At 37.4% G+C, this 16,403-nt stretch overlaps 1 protein-coding gene across 8 annotated transcripts in view; it reads left to right on the forward strand.

Moving 5' to 3' along the window:
* si:dkeyp-72e1.9 (syntaxin-binding protein 4) overlaps positions 1–16,403 on the forward strand; it is a 49,541-nt gene that overhangs the window by 15,412 nt on the left and 17,726 nt on the right. The window contains exons 1-13 of one of the 8 annotated variants that reach the window (XM_057345874.1): positions 710–801; positions 1,109–1,146; positions 2,099–2,172; positions 4,254–4,349; positions 5,851–5,920; positions 6,139–6,213; positions 9,251–9,330; positions 11,279–11,402; positions 11,497–11,638; positions 13,238–13,273; positions 13,641–13,747; positions 13,840–13,981; positions 14,138–14,210. In XM_057345874.1, coding sequence (XP_057201857.1) covers positions 1,133–1,146; positions 2,099–2,172; positions 4,254–4,349; positions 5,851–5,920; positions 6,139–6,213; positions 9,251–9,330; positions 11,279–11,402; positions 11,497–11,638; positions 13,238–13,273; positions 13,641–13,747; positions 13,840–13,981; positions 14,138–14,210 — 1,033 coding nt within the window. In that variant the 5' untranslated portion in view covers positions 710–801; positions 1,109–1,132. Of the gene's footprint in view, positions 1–624; positions 802–1,023; positions 1,147–2,098; positions 2,173–4,253; positions 4,350–5,850; positions 5,921–6,138; positions 6,214–9,250; positions 9,331–11,278; positions 11,403–11,496; positions 11,639–13,237; positions 13,274–13,640; positions 13,748–13,839; positions 13,982–14,137; positions 14,211–16,403 lie in introns of those variants that run through there. The other 7 variants (XM_057345872.1, XM_057345868.1, XM_057345869.1 and 4 more) reach the window with 7 other exon arrangements.

A 16,403-nucleotide genomic window follows, 5' to 3' on the forward strand; every position in this document is an offset into this window, starting at 1 on the left:
GTTTAAAATGTATCAAAAACTCTTTTGCAGCTTTTAGTATTACACACTATAAGCGTGGAAATATGCAGTAATTTTTTTAGGACTTTTAAGGACTATTTTGTTAGTGCAAAAATGTTACTTAAATAAAAGCAGTTAATAGCTCTATAGCCTATATGTTTTATCACATACATCACTTTTTATTTTGCCTGACATAACACAGTTTTAAGTGTATTGTATGACGTTTGCATCACATTTTATCTATTCTTTCCTAAACTGTTTCAACATGATAGCTATTCCTCAATGTAGCTATGTTTTGCAATTCTAACTCCTATTAGTTTCTTTTGGGGCCAATGCACCAAGTAGATTATAATAGTCAAAGAGATTATAATGCATTGGATATCAAAAGACATATTGGACGGCTTAGAGTGCATCTAGAGTTCAACCCTACGCATTAGGCAATATTTTGCCCGCTCATAGACGAGAATAACTCGTTTTCCAGCCACCTGTTACGGTCATTTTATCATGTTAAACGCATACAAAAAATGAGACAAAATCTTTCTATATATACAAAAAACCCCACTATCCACCATTTTTGTGGCCCTGTTGCATAAGATTTAATCTGTGGGCGAAGTTGGTGTTGTTTAGGATGAGGGGTATTAGAGGGCTGCAGCAGTGGATCATGTGGCTCGCGCTGTACAGGACCTCCGCGAGGCGCTGATCACGAGAGGAATGGGCATACGGGACGCGTCGTTGGATTCGCAGAAACCTCCTCAAAATGCCAACTTTCTCCGTCATGTACAAGGGAGCTGTCATGATTAGCAGGTAAAAGTACTAAGTCTGTAGTTACGGGATAGTGGTGCTCCGAAATGTAAAGTAGAAAGTACGCGTTTGGAGCACGAGGCTTCAACAAGAGTGAGCGATTAGCGGCTCCGAGGCGAGCGGCATTTCATTTTCTCCGCTGTACTGACAGGTTTGGTGACTTTCTGTATAGTGCGCTCTTGCAGAACATTGCTTGATCATAAAATATGCGTGGAGATTGAACAGGAGACAACTATATTACCATGCATTCATGTATTCAAGAAAGGGTTTACATTTATTGTGGTGCAAACACAAATGTATGCCTTTGCAGGTTGTTTTCCAGTATATTTTCAGAATGCACAACAGGAGGTATGTGCCATTTATGTGCTATAATCACCTAGAGAATATTGTGTTCATGTGTGTTGACTAAATCCATTCAGTGAACGTACATCATGAAATTCAGTGTTTCGATGTGTGTTGGGGTTTGTTTTGTGTTTAGGGATGCCATGGGCAGTGTTTATGTGTCTGGAATTCTCATCTTAAATACACAGTTAACTAGAATTTAGCCACAGAAGTGATTAAAGGCTGTTTTTAATACAGTTTTTCCTCTTCTCTTTAGTCATTTTACTTCTGTAGTGGTGGTATGCACGAAACATGTCATGATAAATCGTTGGCAAAAGAGCATCTTTAAGTAATAACAACAAGTAATACTCCTTCGATTTCATTTTATATTCCTTTGATTACTTGTCTTTAGTATTTAAGCTGCAATACTTTAATTAAAATTCCTTAAATATTCAAGTAAAGATGCACTACGACGCGTGTTCTCAAAAATCGGAATTTGCACAGTTTCCATTTTTAGGTGCCTGCCCAAAGCAGGGCATTCATGTTAAATCATTAATGCTGATTCCCCAGTGAAAAGAGCTGATCTTGATACTACTAATATCCACAAGCACAGCAGGTCTCACAAATTCTTCCTAATCAAAACATAAACTAAACTAAACACAGTCAAGGTGTATTTGTGTGATGTAGAGATACACTGAGCTGAATCAACAGCTGGGATAAGGTTATGCCGCATATAGTGACTTATAAATTCAGAATTTCTGCTGAATTTGGAGAAAGTTTATTTTACCAACAAAGTCCCTGTTTCTTTTTTTAACTTGATTTCACAATATCACACTGCTAACATGCAAAATATTAAACACATTTTATTTGATTAATTCACTTTATTTATTGAAAAATGAATGCATAAAGAGTACATTTAAAATAATCTCTGACTAAATTGCTATTTTCCTAATTATTGTTCTTTTTTTTCCCTGCACAGGACACTGATGGGTCCTTATGGAGTCGATCGAGCAGTGCATTCTATGGAATTTACAGATTGTGAGAATGGATTAGGTACATCTATATTATCATACCTGTGTGTATGTTTACAAGTTTGCTTTTAAAATTGGTATCTCCCAAACAAATTTAGTGTATGCTTGTTTATCAGTCTTGCTCTCTGTTTGTTATATTTATACCGCAGGCTGCTTTTCCTCTTCACAATAGATCAAAAACACACTATTTGAAGGGATCGCTAATCTCCTTAAACCTGTCCTTCTTCAACTTGCACAGTCAACAATCTATTGTGCTGAAAGGAGATTCTGTTCTAGGAGACATTTTAATGAATACAGATTTTGGAACTGGTGCTCTGAATAAAACCAGCGCTGCTAAATAAAACCGTTTACAAAACAAATTTGCAGCGCTATCATGTGCAGACTTAAAAGTGTTAGACTGTCATAAGCCCTCAAGTCGAGTCCTTACTGTGCATTTATGTCAGAGTGTATGAAATATTTGAATAGTACAGAACACGCTTTGCCTACTGTAAAAACCAAGGTTGCAGTTCTTAATTCTCTATGCTAATTCAAATGATTTATATGGAAATAAATCTAATAATGTCCAATATCAGCTCAAAACTCAATTAGTACGTTACAGTTTTATTTTCTGTTCAGTACAGTATGCAAGAATATTTATCATTATTTCATTATCTTTATTATATTAGTGTGACTTAAAGGGGTCATATGACACGGCTAAAACGAAATTTTCATTTGTTTTAGATGTAATGCAATGTGTATTCACGATTGAAGGTTCAGAAACGCTGTATTTTCCACATACCATGCATGTTTGTATCTCCTCTTTGCCCCGCCTCTCTGAAACGCGCAGATTCTTAACAAAGCTCATCGCTCTGAAAAGCGAGGTGTGCTATGATTGGTCAAATACTGCAAGCGTGTGACGGAAATGTAACGCCTCTTACCATATTTGGAACATCCAGTTCCAAAGCAATTGTACTGACAGTACTGACTTGCGTATACATTTGGGTGGTTTTAGACAACTCATACCATGAATTGACGTAGATTTGTGGGGGTGTGGTTACACGAGGCGTTTAAGACAGGTCTGGGTGAGCATTCGCTTTTAGATAGAATGCATCTTTTGTTCCGACACTTTCATTTTTGCAATTTTACGTGTCTAATACATGCATGGGCAACTTATAACACACCAAAGACACAGAAAAACATGCGTTCGCGCCATATGACCCCTTTAACTATGTGATCAAGCAACCGCAGATCCAAATGTATCAGGTGTAAGCAGACCTTGTGTTCTGCTTCTGTCCAGACACAGGTTCCACAAGTTTTGTATGAAAGACACTCATCTCATTAAAGGCTTTTTTGTTTTGTTGTGTCAGAGCAAGTCACTGTTGTTTCAAGGGTCTGCCCACAGATTTACAATTGCTTTCTCATCTAAAGAAAGTGAATTTTATGCCAGTCTATTGTGATAGAATTGGTTTTAGACAAACATAATTAGTACATAAAAAAACAATAGGTTGGGTGCTTGGTATCCTCATATCTAAATGTTTCTATAGGCTGGAATAAGGTGCAGTTGACCAGATGTTTAGTGGATAATTTCATGTTTAATTTTGTTAAGGTAAAGTCATGTTGTTATGGATTCAGTTAAGTAGAGAGTCTACATAAGAGGAAGAGGATCTTACTTTCACCAGGGAGATTTATAAAAGAAGTTTTACAGGATGCTGTGGCCCACAGAAATCTAATGAACTCATTTTAGTTTGGTGAGATCTTTCAACTACAGATGCAAATGATTACCTGTTGCTCTTCTTACATGTTATACTAAGAAGTATGTACTGACACAAGTCACCTGTTAATGCTTACTGTATGGGCACTTGTTTGCACATAATACTTATTTTTGTTTATACAAAGTACATTTATCAGCAAATGTTATCCAAAACTCTCAGTACATTCAAGATATACATTAGATCAGTTTGTGTATAAAATGCAATCGAAATTTGGTGTTACTAAGCTACACACATGTACATAAAGTGTCTCAGGTGTGACTGTGTCTCAACATGGACGTTTACAAAGTTTGCAGTTGCAAGAATGTTAGAATGTCAGAACGTTTGCATGAAGCATATTTTGTCTCTTCCAAAGGTATTAAAGTGATTGGAGGTGTGAAAGAACTAACAGGAGAAGAATATGGAGTTTATGTGAAGAGGATTTTACCTGGTGGCCTTGCTTCCAATGATGGTAAGTTCTCTCTCATAATATTTTGTCAGAATCTCCATTTTTTTTTCTTGCCTTAATGTTTATCCAGACTTTTCAATAATACGTTGAAGCTCGACTTTTTAAATAGGACTTCTGTTTGAAGCCATTGAAAAATTCACATCTGCTAGTTGAATTAAATAGCTTTGATTATTCTGTACATCTTTTGCTTTTGAACAATGTGGATCAGTCTTGTTCTTATGATTCACAGCATCTCCTAATATCTAACAATCACAATTAGAGATTTCTTTGCAAATTTCGATTTTTAGGTTTAGATAAATAAATACTGCGTCAACCGAAATGCCCTGAAACAAATTCAGAAAGGAAACTGTGTCAATGCAACTGTTTACATTTCTGGGAAACAGATTGTCCGTCTCACTGCGTATACCTCTGGTTAAGTCTCTCACGTGTGAAGGGGAGTTTAGAGTCATCCCTGTGCTTCGAGTCAATGCCCCTGACAGGCTGGAGTAAGAGTCTGTCTCCCGTTCTCGTGATGCCGTGCATGGCATATGGGAGCTTATGTGGGCGCATGCGTACCGCAGCGGCTTGACTTGTTTTTAGCCTGCACACGCTATTCAGCTGTCAACCTCAAATTCAGTCATCTCAGCATGCTTTAGACTACACTTTTTGGTTTGGTGGAAAAACAAATCAAGAATGCTAGCTTTACCTAGAAGACACATATTCCTAGGCAACTTTTCAAAATTGAGGTAATCCAAGGTGACTGTAAATTTAGATACATCTGAAGAGGGGGTTATATTTTCTCTGTTCTCGGCACCTAATTCTCACACACTTAATGGCCTAATGTTAAGAAACCTAAAGTTGATGGTCAGGGTCAACAGCTGTACAGTAAAGTTAATGTCATGGCATTACAGAATATCCTTACACCCTGACACCAGACACGAGCATCACGACACGACAAACCCATTAAGAACATGGCTTTTTTCGCGTCCAGTGTGGACAAAATTTAATATTCTAATGGTTTCTAATGGGTTTGATTGTCTTTTGTCATCAAGACTCGCGTCCGGTGTACACAGGGTGTAAGATTAGCAAAAGTATACATTTCCCAAACTGGGGTGCTTACTGTTTAAGTAGGTTGAAAGTTGGTGAAGAAGAGAAAAATGTACTTTGCAAAGAATTTTACACTGCCTTAAAGCAGGGGTTTTCAAACGGGGGTCTGGGGACTCCCAGGGGGCCTCCAGAATGTTCTAAGGGGTCCCTAGACAATTTTTGCGAAACAAAAGACAGCAAAAGTTGTAAAATTCTACTGAAGATCATTGCAGTTTAATTTCTACAAACAATATGTTGTCTTTAGAATATCACACTTACTATTTGGCTAACATTTTAAATGATTCTTTATACAAAAAAATGGATATGTATTTTAGAAAGGGGATCCCTCGAAAAAGGTTCATCATATTTGGGGGTCCATGGCATGAAAAGGTTTGAAAACCCCTGCCTTAAAGGATTGTTTTGTAAATGCTTTTTTTAGGAAATCTGCAGCCTGGAGACCAAATCTTAGAAGTGAACGGTGAAAGTTTGATTGGCGTCACAAGTGAGAGGTACAAACCTATTCTTCTTTATCTGTGTTATGCTTTCATTTGTGATAAAGTGCAGACAAAATGATTTACTTAATAAACCAGTGTATGTGAGCTTGACTCTGTTGGACTGAAATGTATTGTTTCTTTATACATCTTTGCTTTTAAAAAGTTCTGAGAGACTGGACATCTTTTCACCGAGCCTTTGAACTTTTGTGTCTGATGTTGTTCTTTGATTTCAGAGCGGTGGATATTCTCAGAGCAGCTTCCTTAACCAATCACATGCGCCTTCTGATAGCCAGAGATGAGGAAGCAAGGTAAAACATTGATCCTTCTGTCATAACAGCAGAAACATGTTTTGAAATTATACTGTAAGCATCAAATGTCTGAAATTTGTGTCATTGCTGTTCTCTCACTACCATTCAAAAGTTTAGGGTCACTTCACTAAAATGAATCTTTTGATCTGAAGGTGTATGCTAAAATGTTTGAAATAATTTTTGGTAGACAAAAATATAATTGTGTCAACACGTACATTTCTTCAATTACAAAGCAAAAAATTTCAATGTACAGATGACCTGGACAAACTAATAAAGAAAAATTACTCCTACAATACTCTTTAAAAACATCACAGATGCTGGCTAAAATCTATTTTGTTTTGTTATGTTTTGTTTACTAATTTGTGACCCTAAACTTTTGAACAGTAGTGTATTGATCAGGAAAATGTAGGCAAACCAATGGTTTTTGGCGTAGTTTTTTTTAGTCTTTATTTTTGGCTTTCTTCTGCTGATTCCTGTCATTCCCAACCTGCTGCTTACTCAGCGACCAAACCCTTGACATCACTTAAACACTCTCATCGTCGATTACTTATTGATTTATGGATGTGTGACCTGAGGATCTTTCTTTTGAATTTCCACCCCTAAGAAGACATGCTAAATAATTCAATGAAAGATGAATAATTTTGTTCATAAACTAGTTCTGACTGGGGGTTTGCAGTGCGTGTGAGTCTGTTGGCGGGCCGTTCAGTGTGGCTCCTGGCATCTTGGGTCTGGTTATAAGCAAGATATCTCGGCCCTCTGGCCTGCATTACTGTCATATTAGATCTCCTCTCCAGTGTCCTTAACTTCCTTCTATAGATCTAAACCTGTAAATAAAAAACAGCATTCCTGATGATTCACTGAAGATCTCATTGTTTGTCATTACATTTAATTTAGTTGAGGCATTATGACAGTTAAATGCATCGCCTATTTTTAAGGCACATTTACAGTTTAACAACTACAGACGGACCAGCAGGAGTCTGTTGCAGTAATAACAAAACCACAGGGTTTGTATGAATGAAGAAGCCAAGCCACACTGCACCGCATGCATGCTGATACGCTATAAGCGAGCATGAGACCAGATTTACAGTTTAAGCTGTGACCGTGATGAGATGAGTCCTTGCGTTTCCATGCTTTAATCTGCGGTCTGCCCTTAACCAATACGCAGCGAGGGGATTACGCCTCTCCCTACACTGCCTTCAACCGCACATCAACAACCTGCAAGTCTTCAAGGGACCGAATGACTGATTTCTGGTGCATTTTTGGGGGTTTTGGTCTGCGTGTTTACGTGAGAAAGGCTGTTTAAAATGTGCATGTATCTACTGTGGTTTATTCAGACAGAGCTCAGCTCTTTTTTGAGTCAGCTCCTTACCACTTTACGCATCACAACCTTGCCCGACCTCTCCGCTAATCCGTGCTGAAAACCTGGACGAATAAAATGAAGGAACAAGCTCTTTTTGCTTTGCATCACGTACACCGAAAGCTTTCACCTAGAGTACACCTAGCATCTGAAAGATATTTTTAGCTTAGGGTCAGAGCAGTGCCAGAGAAATAATGGTCTGTATAGTGCATCAAACCCATGAAATCATGCCATTGAATAGTGCATCTGAAACCTTGTATCTCCATATTTTGTGATTTTTATTTTTTGCCATAAATTATTATTATTAGTCACCCTTTACGTTTGTCACTGGGTTTTGCGAATATCTAACCAATAAAAGTGTTAAAAAGTGATGGTCAACTTTGACAACACGGTATTTAATCATTTAAAAGTACAGTGTTTTTTCCATTTCCTGAAAAACAAAGAATTTGGACATCCGAGGTTTCAGAAGCACAGCAACGATATATTAATTTAGCAGTGTCATGCACACATTCTTTTGACAGAAAATCATTGGCAGTGTTTTGAATCTTTTGGTTTCCCATTCATTTTTATTGTTTGTAGCAAACCAAATAAAATTGCAGTTGCACCAGAGGTAAACATGTGAATCGAGCAGATTTGACGGTTTGATAAAAGAAGTCTTAAGAAGTCATAAGAAGAACTGGGTAGATGATGGTCGAGTTTTCAGTTTAAATGTAATTTTCTGAACATAGACTTGTGAATGTGTAAATTTCACATAAAGTTTCACTGTAAAGTGTATTTCACTTTATTTACAATACTCATACAGTTTTTGTATGCAATTGTAAAAATCATACATCATTCAAAGCAATCATACAACATCAAGGCACATAGTCATCAGCCCACTAAAAGAGGTCAGTGTCTGCAGCAATGCACAATGGACACATGTCCTAAAGTAAACAGACTCTGAGTCCTGTGACAAGACATTTCTGCTGACCCATATCTGACACTCAAGAGGTGTCAGGGGAAGATGCTCTACTTTTCCTGAAAGTAGAGGGTGGATGGTCCAGCTGAACTAAAGTTGGAACTCACCATGATTGTGCTACCCAACAGCATTGCCAGAAATTCAATACCAAGGCAATAATACAAGTCTTGCACAATAAAAGAAAACTGGCTAATGAATTGCAAGCTAAAATATTGCTTATTTCTCTTTTCATTTTTGGTGTTTGTTGAATATTGAGTATATATGTAACAATTTTATATTATTTGTCACCATCAATATACAGTATATTATATCAATTATTAGCCATTCTGCTCTTCTGATATCCACATTAGCATTGGCCATTTGAAACCTGTATCAGTCAACCTCATTACATACTTTAATACAGTAGAACTAAAGTGTATTGAATGAACATTCAAGCATTGGCCATTCGTTTGTCATCTTTTATGATTTTATTCAGTCCTCTAGAGAGGACTTGTGTGTGCTTAGAGCATATTTGGATTCACAGATAACATTCATAAGTCCTTCACTATTGCATCCTAAAAGAATTAAGTGCATGATATTATTTTGGAAGAGCGCAAGCTGTTCTTACATAAGCTGAGGACGGTAAGCGCTGTTATGTCATTTAGGTGTCTAAAGGAATTTGGGGTTTTGTGATGTGATTGAAGGTTTTTAATGGTGTTATCGTTGTCTTTGTTTTTGTGTAGGCAGGAATTTGCCGAGCTTCTTGAAAAATACGGCTCCACTGGCAGCACAGGATCTACCAGGAATTCTCCTATTCAACATAGTACGTTTCTTCTATCAGTCCATCATTTTCGAATGTACATAAAATACACCTATAAAAAGAAATATGAATGTCTCAATTAAATTGATCAATTACAATGTTTTGGTGTTCTTTCTTTCTATCTTTCTTTCTTTCCTTCACCTTACTAAATTCTTTACTTCCCTTGATAATAAATAGTGTATGGAGTGAAGACCGTTTATGGGTCAATGACGTATAAGGATTCTCGACATGGCAATTTTAAAATACAAATAAATACTAACATCTTTTGCAGTTATTCAAACATGAAGAATGTGGTGCAGATTAAACATGTACAGTAAATTAAGTGATTTTAGTGTTTTTCATCTATTAATTTTCATCCGTTCATCATTTATTCTTTAATAGGAATGTTAAAATGGAGAAAATTGGAATGTTTATGTTACTTAAAAAACATTTTTTTAGACAATCTCTCACTTTGAGTCAATTATCTTTTAAATTGGGAGAAAGACATTAGCCCCTTGAAAACAGCTTAAGACAGCATATTTGTCTATTATGCAATTGTGAACATCTGCTTTTGCTGGAGGAAAGACACTACAGAAAAACATAGTTAAGGCGAATGAGCCGCCTTATCTGTGCTGCCCCCAAAGTGCAGAATATTCAAATGATGTAAGTTGCTTTAAGCACAGCAAAGAGTTCATTCTGAGTTTTTAATTTAAAAGTGCAAATGAGATACAGAAACCATTGTCAGATAGCTTCATCTGGATATTTTATATGGATTGCTTTGACAATGGCAAAACTCCCTAATCTTTTAGTTTGCATACTTTGTTACTTTTAATATACGAGGATAATATAATATAATATTTTAATATAAGAGTTTATTTCCAAAATAAGATAATCATGTTTTTTTTACTGTGCATTCCAATTAATATCAATCAAACTGCAGTTGGTTTGTTTTGATTTAAACCATAATAACAAAAAATAATACATCTTACAGCTTTTGCTCAGATTTTGCCCAGATTTTCAGTATGGACTTGTTGCAGAAAGTCTGTGCCAGTCTGCAGATTTAATGAGTTAGTGTGTTTCTATCTGAAACTTTCAAAAAGTCTGCAAGTGTATGATGTTGTCATGATTCTGCCTCAACATGTCATGTCTGTCTTGGTCATCATGTCTAGTTTAAAAAAAATCTGTTCAGATTTTAAAAGTATTGTAGTGTGTTCCAGCCATAACTAACACAATAAAACACAATAAAAACAGTTATCTCATTTTGTAACAAGCTCTTCATGTACGTATATGTTTTATAGATTTGAAGGGCATCTTTTAATATGTTCAGTTTCTGCTGCAGCATGACAGTTAAAACAGGCCCATGTTGTGTCTAAATTATGTCACTAAACATTTAAATATTGTTGAATTGATGTACAAAAAGCATACCACGTGGCTTTGGCTCATTCTGATGTTCAGTACAACCTGTCAACAAGAGTCTTGCTCATATGGATTAATATACTGTGGATTATAGCCAGGAAATGTTTATTGCTCACATGATGCTCAGATGTGTTTCATGAATCAACTTAATCTCATATGTTTCTCTTACAATTGCTTATGAGCAATAAATACAGAAACAAATGAGCTATATATTGCTAAATACATTTAAATTATGGAGATGTAAAATGAATGTATACTTGTATAGGTCAAATAATATTGACTATTGTCTAATATTATTTAATGTGTCCAAATTTCCATTTGCTTCCCATTTAATCTCATTGATGTCTGGGAGAAATAATTGAGATATATATAGATCTCATTTGTGATTTTTCTTTCCTACAGGACTGTATTTGTAAAGCCAAAATGTGATCAATTCTGTCACTGCCCTCTGGTGGTTCTGATATAATATTATATAATTACTAAGAACCTATCAGATCATGTTTGATTTCAAGCGTTTGGTCATCACTTAATCTTGACCTTTATTTCTGTGCTAAAGCAGGCAGATACTTGGACAGCACGTCATCAGGGTCCTCATCCAGATCTCAGAGTCCACTGTTGCTCAGTCCTGCTGGCTCTCAAAGTCATTATAACACTACTGGACCCCTGCTACGCTCCCTAAGGTACTGAATTTACAAATGACTTTTGACCAACTTCACCTAAACATCACAAAGTACTCTATAACACTGTGTGTATGTGCTGTGTGTGTGTTTTCAGTCACCCAGGTGAAGGGGTGATTCAGCTCATAACAATTGCTCGCTCCTGCAGTCTTGGCATTACCATCGGCGGTGGTTCTAATAGGTCCGACGGCCCTGCGGTCTTCATTCAGGAAGTGCTGTCTGGAGGAGACTGCCATCGGGTGAGACAGAGGGTCTTATTTGCTAACTGCACGTATTTGTGTTGCATGTATTATTCTGGAGACACACACTTATGTCGCGGTCAAAATAGACTTTAAGCATGCAAAATTCGTTCGGACGGTACTACAAAAATGGGCGGGAGCGATTCCTGCATCTTTTACATTTCTGTACCGAGAGGTCACGCTGTGACGTTTTGATCTACTATTGGACTCTCGCACTCACGTGACGCGAATTCAGAGGTCAGAGTTCACCAAACTTTAAGTTTGTCACCAGTGTTGGGTGTAACTAGTTACAAAGTAATTAGTTACTGTAATTTAATTACTTTTCCCTTGAAAAAGTAAAGTAAGGGATTACTCTTATTTTTTCTGTAATTTAATTACAGTTACTTTTGATGTAATTAAACTAAATACTTTGTGTAATATATGTGTGTGCAGTAGTGGAATTGACATCAAAATTCAAAGTCTAACTTTAAAATCTGTGCTTTAATGTATAATTCTCACATTTGTAATACTTTGGTCAGTTAATAAGAGTACTTTATGTAGTTTAATATTATTTATTTAAATGAATTAAAAGAGCCCTTTCATGTCTATCCTTGAATCACTTAACTAATCAAGGTTGATGTAGGATATAGAAAGTAATAAGTAATAAGTAACTAAATACTTTTTGGAGAGAGTAATTTGTACAGTAATCTAATTACACTATTGAATATGTAATTAGTAACTAGTAATTAATTACTTTTTGAGAGTAACTTACCCAACACTGTTTGTCACGCAGCGAAATATCTTCGGACGGGCCTGTGTTTCCGGTCTGTTGTATACGCATGAATTGAAGTAAATGGAACGGTAAGTCAAGTGTGACCGCGGCTTTACTCAAACTAAAATAATTTGTGGACGTTAGAATGAGAGAACGAACAAACGATGTACGTGACGTGCACATCTGTTGTAAATTCTCTCCTCATGGAAGTAAAAACACAGACAGAGAGTGGGATCAACAAACAGAAATGAGTGGGATAGTTCACACGATTCCAGGAAGTGTTTAGTTTGTCGTGAAAAGAGAAACAGATTATAAACCTCCAGGAATCATCGCCCTGACGCGGATCAGATTTTCACACCTCACCATTAAGCTCTGACACATTTAGCAATCTAAAGCGCAAAAGGGTCTAGGTTAAACACACTATGACATCCTAAGATGTCACTACTGCGCTAAGCCAATGACAAGGGTTTTTGATAAGTAGATAGACCTCTCTCTGAACCGTCAACTTGGTTTATCCCCAGCTGCACGTTGTGTCTTCCCCAGTCCATTAAGTCCTTTTCCTAATAGAGACGACAGGCATGGAGACGACAGACCTTGCTACGGTGATGAAAAATGCTGTCACAGCAGAGCAAGACCGTAGAGGTCAAATGTACAGAAGGCTGCATAGGGCATCACCCTCCCGATGAAATATAAAACCCGAGATGGAGAAGGCAGCTGTACCTCTCATGCTGAAATGCAGATATTTAATATCGCTGCGATTTACAGTGCCGGAACGCATCTATAATAACAGCAGTGAAATGTCCAATCCTGTCTGAAATCAATCTAAAAAGCCATTTTTGGTTTTGTAGTCATTCAGAAGATTGTCATCTCGGGTAACATCTCAGGTAACATGTCACCTGGAAATCATATTGTATAAATATAGCATGATACAATAGATGTCAATTAGATATAATAGATAGTGTGTGTGATTTATATAGATATAAATCATACGAACTGAATCAAAACACAGAAGCCTGTTAAGACCAAGTTTGATATTTAAAACTTCACTCCCATTATTCTCCTATGCTCAATGGTAATAGAATATTATGGTAACTTTTTACTGTATGGTAATGGTGTTGTTGTAGTGGTGTGTGATATAAGAGATGTGCTTGTGATGAGTAGAACAAAGCTGATGTTGCTGATATTCACAAACTGAACGTCTGCCACAAATTGTAACTTAACAAGTGAAGTTTTCAATTCCTTTGGCTTTAGGATGGACGGCTCAGACCTGGAGATCAGCTTATCGCCATTAACAAGGAGTCATTGATAGGCGTCACATATGAAGAGGCCAAAAGTGTCCTCAATAAAGTCAAAATCAGGTAGTCTCCATTGTCAGCTTACAGGAAGTACAATATTGTAGTTTTTATATAATGTACCAAAAATGTTTCTTATGTGTTTATTGCCCGTGCAGTCAGGAGCAAGTGGTGGATATTGCCTTCATTCCAGGAAAAGGAACTCTCTCCACCAGCCCATCATTACATAATGGGGTTCAGAGGGGGGTTGGGAACGGTTGCAGCTCCAGCCGGTTAAAGGTTCACGTCCAATCTCCCGAGGTGGGTCTACAGATTATGTCTTGTCTCTCTGTTAATTAGTAAAACACCGTAATCTGACTGAATCAAGCTCTTACAGAGGCTATGACTTTATGCACGTGACATTTCATTGTTACGGCTATTTAGATCTGCATGTGATGCTTCTTAACTTTGTTATAGATGCGACGAGAGGAAACTGCCCCAGTGCTTTCATCCTCCCCAGATATCTGCCCTCCAGACACACAGGTTTCAGGTACCATATCATAACCTGAATCCTAATAAGCGTTGTGGGTTTTTTACATTCGCTTTTTTCCCATCTTCACCTTTTTAGAGGATTTGTTATTCGTGCGGCTCGCATTTCCCTTTTGAAAGTAGTACTATAATTTCATAACCTTTCAAGACAAGTTGATTTTGTGCAAAGTAATCACAAGTTCTCTTGTTTCACAGTGCCTTTGTAGCACATCGCAATAGTGTTACTCAATGCTACTATATTTTAAAGTGCGTGTTACCGGTTATAGACTAAAAGTGAGAATATCAATCAAAAGTGCAGGATTTAAAAAAAAACACAGCGCACCTTTTGCCTTAATGCAAGTACAAAGAAAATTAACCCGCGGCCGGAGAAAACGGATTTCTCACAAAGCAATTCTTTTTTTATGGGAGAGAATGATTGAGGATTAGTCAGTAGCAGTGTTTGGATTTTAATCAACGGGTCGAAACATAATCTCTTGATGCTCCAGGGGTCGGGCGTGGAAGTGAGGTGTTTAAACTACACAAGCAAATTCTAGAAGACATAACAAAATAAGAGGAAGCCCTCTTTCATGTGGAGTCAGATAGTGCTGTTATCTCACTTCACAGCGGCTGGATAGCTGTTGAGTATAGATTGGTTTGCAGTGCATAGCTCGTAATCCTTTCCTGGGGCACAAAAACAGAATAGATAAGTTGCTATAGAAACCATACTAAGTCATTTTATGCACATTTTATGCACTTGAAGTGTTCTGAGAGAATGTTAACGTTACTTTTCCAAGCAATGACATCTTTTTGCATAGCGATATAAAAATGAGGACTTTTGGACAAATTAAATGTATGAATGATATAGCATTAACCCTTTCACGTATTAATTTATGACAGCCATAGTCAGGTTTTTTTTTTGTTTCTTTTTATTTCTGTTAGGGAACGTAAAACAAGATTTGAACTTTTTTATACATATTTTTCAAAGGGTTTTCAGATGTCCACTTGGGTGGACAGTATGTTGTTTTTGTTTAAAGAGATACTGTTGTGACCCTCATGCATGAAAGGGTTAAAAAACTAAATTTCATCAGACATGATATCAAGTTGTCAGGGATTCGGTGAGACACAAACAGAGGACCCAAGTGCAGACAGCGGTAAGGGGTTAACAAGACATTTATTAATAAAAATACAAAACAAAGACCCACGTGGGGGTAACATAACAAAACAGGGGAGTACGAAAACACGACAGGACTGGACTAGACTGACAAAGCACAGGAACTCACCAAACAGTCACACACAATGAAACAGCAGAAGACAGAGGACACAGGGGCATTAAATAGGGGGACAAATGAAAAGGGAACAGGTGTGGGGCATGAAATCATTACAAGCAATAATGAGGCAACGAAAGGGCGGGAACAGAGACGAGACCGGAGAGAGAGGGTATGGAAGGCCAACAGGGCCAAAACTCTCCCTCCACATGAAACATGGGGTTCTGTCATGGCTCTGCCTCTTCTCGACATGTCTTGGTCTTGTGGCAGAACCATGACAGAAGTGGCATCATCAGACATATTGTTTTTTTAGAATTACCTTTTAGACCCAGAAGAAACATCATTACACTTCTGGGTGTATAGGGCCTGTGGCAGCCCTTAAAGCAGGGCTAGTCAACTAAAGCAGGGCTAGTCAAATGCGGCCCGCCAATCATCTTTACCTGGCCCGCCTTAACATTTCAAATAAGTAGAGAGATTTTAAGAACGGTGTTCTTTAAGAAATGCATGCACGTCCTGAGACGCCACATCTTTGAAAGTCCCAAACGCTGCTACATATTTCGCCCGGCTCATAACGATTGACGTGTTATAAAGCGATTTGATCGGTCTGTCCAAGAAACGTAATTATTTACAACGTTATAATCGACAGTTCACAGGCAGTCGGATTGCGCATGTGATAGGTCGCGTTCCAAAACGCGTCTTGTGCCCTTAAAAGTAACTGCAGGAAGGGTGCAACACATGAACTGTTGTCTCAGATAAGGGGAAAACTGTTGTTTTTATTACTGCATTCATTATGTATGATTTAAACGGCCAAATTTACGAAAAACAGCTGTTCATCTCCCTCCAGAACTCGCACTACAAAGGATCTGCCCTTCTAAGTGCGTGGGGCACATTGGAATTCACCAGAAGATGCCATGATAGTGTTCAGTTTTTTGCACAGATCAATTGATTCG

This window comes from Triplophysa rosa, linkage group LG11 (assembly GCF_024868665.1).
Source record: "Triplophysa rosa linkage group LG11, Trosa_1v2, whole genome shotgun sequence".
Taxonomy (NCBI): Eukaryota; Metazoa; Chordata; class Actinopteri; order Cypriniformes; family Nemacheilidae; genus Triplophysa; species Triplophysa rosa.